Source organism: Triticum dicoccoides, chromosome 1A (assembly GCF_002162155.2).
Source record: "Triticum dicoccoides isolate Atlit2015 ecotype Zavitan chromosome 1A, WEW_v2.0, whole genome shotgun sequence".
Classification (NCBI taxonomy): domain Eukaryota; kingdom Viridiplantae; phylum Streptophyta; class Magnoliopsida; order Poales; family Poaceae; genus Triticum; species Triticum dicoccoides.
In genome coordinates this window covers 39,628,174-39,633,176 of record NC_041380.1, presented here as the reverse complement: position 1 = coordinate 39,633,176, position 5,003 = coordinate 39,628,174, and the positions used below count along the sequence as shown (strand labels likewise).

The 5,003-nt window shown below is 41.3% G+C and overlaps 1 protein-coding gene across 1 annotated transcript; it reads right to left on the bottom strand.

The window, feature by feature from the left end:
• Positions 1-3,787: 3,787 nt before the first annotated feature.
• LOC119357450 lies at positions 3,788-4,628 on the bottom strand. Its single transcript, XM_037624417.1, has 2 exons — positions 4,268-4,628; positions 3,788-4,193 (listed from the first exon to the last, which is right to left on the bottom strand). The coding sequence occupies exons 1-2, from the start codon at positions 4,609-4,611 to the stop codon at positions 4,028-4,030; spliced, it is 510 nt and encodes a 169-aa protein (XP_037480314.1). The 5' UTR covers positions 4,612-4,628; the 3' UTR covers positions 3,788-4,027.
• Positions 4,629-5,003: the final 375 nt, after the last annotated feature.

Here is a 5,003-nt window from a genome sequence, read left to right as displayed (position 1 = left end):
ATATATAGTACACATGTTTATATTTAAAAGTTTTTATTTATTAATCATCGTGTATATGTACAATATTTTTAACACAAAAGTATTTGAACATAATTATTGCTTCCAGTTTACTAATTTTTTTTTGTATATAATACACTGGTTTATATTTGAATGTTTTTTACTAATCATAGTCGGTACAAATATTTGAAAATAACTTTATTACTTAGTTTATAAAATAAATTCAAAAGAATAGTTCGTGCAAAATAGGCCAAACTATCTGCAACCCATTGAAGCTCCACATGCATCCTCATTTAGTACATATCCACATTAGACATATATATGGGAATTAAGGGTTCTAGTGGCTATGCCAGTTCGTGTTAAACTGCTGGTGGTGGGCTCGAGTCCGGCGCCATCCTCATTTAGTACATATCCACATTAGACATATGGGCATTAAGAGTTCTAGTGGCTATGCCGGTTCGTGTTAAACTGCTGGTAGTGGCTATGTTGGTTCACCAATTAGCCACGCTGAAAGTGGCCCTGACATATGAAAGGAAGGCTCCTGAAGACTTGTCGTATACTTCAAGATGTTATAAGTCGTCTACAACTCGTCCTCTTTATACGTGTCCGGCTTGGATGTAACCCTAGAACCCTCAATACCTATATAAACCGAGGGGCGGGGCTAGTAGAGGACGCATCTATCACATTGGCACATTTGATGTACACCATGATCCACATTTCTCTACGCCTAATCTCTCTAGTGCATGAAACATTTCTTTTACTTTCAGTTTTTAATTTATGTTCTTTAGTTTTTAGGTCATTATTATTCTCGCCGCAACCTACAGTCATTACCTTGGTATATTTGTTTCACGGGACAATAAATATTAAATACCATATGCAAATTTTCCAACGGTTACTTGACACAAGACCACTCACAACTTGTGTGTAACCGAAACGTCACCCATAAATACTCTCCTCCGCTCTTCACTGGGACGATCACTATTGGGATACTTACATGAAGGTGCTACACTACCCTGTGTGTCTTGCAGGCCATCATATTTGACTTAAACATCTTTTGTATTTGGTTCATGTATAATGTAATCTAGGAGGGCTTGGAGGTGTTGCCATGGCCTCTGTTTGCGCTTCTCTTCGACCACCAGGGAACATCCTAGGTTTGATTCTTCGGATTGGACGGCGATGACGCCATGACATTGCTATCCCTCTTGAAAGCATCGTCTTGTGTTCTCATGGCGTCCCTCGCGCTGGACTTCATGGGCGTTGGACGTCACACCGGTTCTAACTACCTCTCAAGCTAGGGGGTTTAGTTGTGTATTTTGCTTGTTCGGGCAGAGCATCCCTTGCCTCTCTGCTCTGGTCACTATGTTCACGTCATCTTTGGTTTGTGCATGTGTTGTACCCTAATGTGTAGACATTTTCTTTTCTTCTATCAATAAAAAGTATGCAAGCTTTGCGTACTCGCCAAAAATAATCCGAGGGGACTTTGCCTCCGTGATCTTCTAAAAAAAATATGTAAGTTATAGGGTGTTGATTTTTTTTTGTGAGGATCTAGGGTGCTAAATTGGTGATCAATTGTAAGGAAATCCCTATTTGTCACGTGTTGCATCAAATTGTCTCCGCTTTGCACAGCCAAGAGCACTAGCGGAAGCATGTGGGTCGACCTATTTAACCTATTTGTTCGTTTAGGTTATTGGAAACTTCTAGAGGTTCATGCCATTTAACCTGTTTGTTCGTTTGGGTTTTGGGGAACTTCTAGAGGTTCATGAACTGTTTTTGAGGGTTTTTTTCCATTCCTTTCCATGTTATTTTTCAAAATATTGTTTTGAAACTTTAAATATTGCTCATAATTCAAAAATTATTCATGTTTTCAAATATTGTTCACGATTTTGTTTTTTTGGAATTTAAACAATTTTTCATGATTTGTCGAATAGTATTCAGATTTATAAAAAATGTTTGATGTGCTAAAAAATGTTTATTTTCAAAATTTGGTCACAGTTTTAGAAAAATATTCAATTTCCAATTTTTTCACATATTCAAACATTGTTCTTGATTCTTCCAAAACATGTTCGTGCTTGTCCAAATTTGATTGAAATTATAAAAAATGTTACCTTTCCAAATTTTGTTTGTGATCTTCAAAAAATGATTGAAATTTTAAAAAATGTTGTTGTATTTCAAATTTGTACATATGTGTAAAAAAATGTTTGGATTTGTCCCTGTTTTTTGAAATTTGTACATTAATTCAAAAAATTCCCATTTTAAAGTCTGTTAACAAATTGAAAAATAGTTCAACTTCTTACAAACCTTAGTCGCATCTGTGAAAAATTGTTTAGAATTGAATTTTTTTCCCTGTTTTAAAAAGTGTTCATCAATTCAAAAATGTCCTCTTTTAAAAATTTGTGCACAGCTTCAAAATTTTATCAAAATTGTTTGTATTTGTAAAAAGTTGTTTTGAATTCTAAAAAATGTTTCTGTTTTTGAATTATTTTACACAAATTCTTAAATCTTCACTTTAAAATTTTGTTCATGAATTAAAAAATAATTCATTTTTTTAATATTGTTCGTGTTTGTAAAAGAAATGTTTGTAATTGGTATAATGTTCCCTTTTGAAAATTTATTCATAATTCCGAAAATGTTCCTGTTTTTAAAAAAATATTCTCAACTTCAAAATTTAATCAGAAATCGTTCATATTTGTCGAAATTTCGTTGGAATTTTAAAAATATTACTGTTTTTGAGAATTTGTTCACATATGTTTCAAAAATTGTTCGTAAATAGAAATTGGAATTTTAAAAACATTCCTGTTTTTGAAAATTTGTCAAAAATGTTTGGATTTTTTGTAAAAAAAAGCCTCTTTTTGGAAACCATTTCGCCAATTGGAATGTACACATTTTTCAAATTTGTTCAGTACTACAAAAGAATTTTTTTGGAAAACATGTCCGGGCTTGTCAAATATTGTTCAGTGTTTTAAAATAATATATTTAGAATTTGAATAAATTTCTGGAAAAGGGAGAAATATTCGGATATGCCGTTATAGTTATGTCTAAACTATTTGCCCTGCGGCGAGTATTCGTCCCGAACACCGACCAGCTCTAGTTTTTTTAGGGGAAAAGGCCAATTTATTCCTCGAACACCGACCAGCTCTAGTGGTTAGCTACGTGTGTCCACCAGAGGAGTACACCGCTGGCATTTTTGGCGTTGGCCTGCCCAGGCGGGAGACTCACTCCCCTGTGCGAAACCCCGCTTTTCTGCCGCTGTAATGTGGACTTGTGACAAAATATCTGCCCAGGCTTGCAAGCCCATTGCGTGCGATGCGATGCCATCTGTGCTCGGAAGATTCTCTCTCTAAGGAAAAAGAAAAGAATTGTGCTCGCAAGAGGAGAAGACGACTGACCGCATCCGCGTACTGTGTGATACAAACTGAATGTACTGTCATCATACAGATTGGAAAGAAGGATGGCAATGACTGACTGAACCGAACGATACTGATACTCTGGCGTACGCATAGACAAGCTATTGTTCTAGTGCCGGTGTTTCTTCTTCAGACCTGAAGAATACAGCCAACTGTTTTAGATGCGGTTCAGACTTCAGACATCTGTATTCAGTTCACAACTGTTCGTCAGACTTGCATCTTTTTGGTTTGTCGGATGTTATTTCGGAAGTACCGCAAATATCGGTGTCGTTCCGGTGATGCCATATTTATTACTCCCTCCGTCCCGCAATATAAGATCGTACAACTTGAAAAATGATCTTATATTGTGAGACAGATGGAGTATCTTGTGATCAAGTTTCATAGTATTGTGATTATGCCGCATAACACATTTCTCTCTTCACTTTCTGTCGTACAATATACACGTGGAACTTCAGCGCGGGTGATCAGTGGAGTGCGGGGTGCTCAGGCACCGGGAGTCATTACAAATTTACAAGAAAAAAAGACGGGGACCCAGAATGCCCAGCATAATACAAACAACTACGGTAGAGTACACATTTACACGGGCAAAACTAACAGAACACGGCGGCATGCAGTAAAACCTCTGTTCAAAGCTCTGCATCGGAGTTGGGCGCGGCCACCCCCTTCACCGTGTCCTTGGCTACCCCTGCGGCGGTTGCCGCCGCCTGCTCCGCCGTCTCTTTGCCCATCTCCAGGCTCTTCTTCGTCGCCTCCGCTGCCGAGCCGGCGATCCCATTTCCACCAGCATCATACCTTGACACAACAGAATCACATCATACTCAGGATCATCTAGCGAGCGAGCACATCAGGAACATAATAATACGTACCGAGGATCGTCGGAGCGCGGCCGTTGAAGCTTCATCCACGTCAGCTTCGCCCACGTGCGGAACGCGTCCAGCCGGCTGTTGAACCCAGGAGTGCCGCCATGGCCGACGGCCTGCTCCACCGGCTCGGCGCCCGAGCGGCTGCCACCCCTCACGTCCGGTGCCTCCATCCGGGACGATGGTGACGACATCAGGAACGCCGCGACGGAGGCCACGAGCAGCGCGAGGAGGACGATGGTGATGGATATGGTCGTGCCGCCTTTCTCCACAGGCAGCGCGGCTGCAGCGCGGCCGCCGTTGTGGTGGTCGTCGGTGCTGGTGGCGGCTGTGTCCCTGGCGTCCGCCATGTCGTCGGTTCGGTGAAGAATGCTATGGCGACGAGATCGGGTACTATAGTAGTGCTACAAGTACTGCGGCGCATGCGCAGATGGACACGTGAAGAGCTTCTAGAGCGCAGTGGAGGAGCACGTGTCCGGGACGTGTCGGGCTCACGAGGTCTGCCCACGGCTGGCCAACCCGGGCGTCACACGGACGGCCGGATGGACGTGTCCAGTTTGGTTGCAATTTCTTTTTGCGGGTGATAGTAGAGCGTCATCAAGAAAGTATCAGCCGCTCCACGCGCTTATGTGTTACCGTGATGCGAACTTCTGAACCGTTGGATCTTAAATCAAATCGCAGTTGGAGAGCTACTGGATCTGGACTCCTGCACAGCCTCCGTCGGAATCTCCTGCAACCCCCC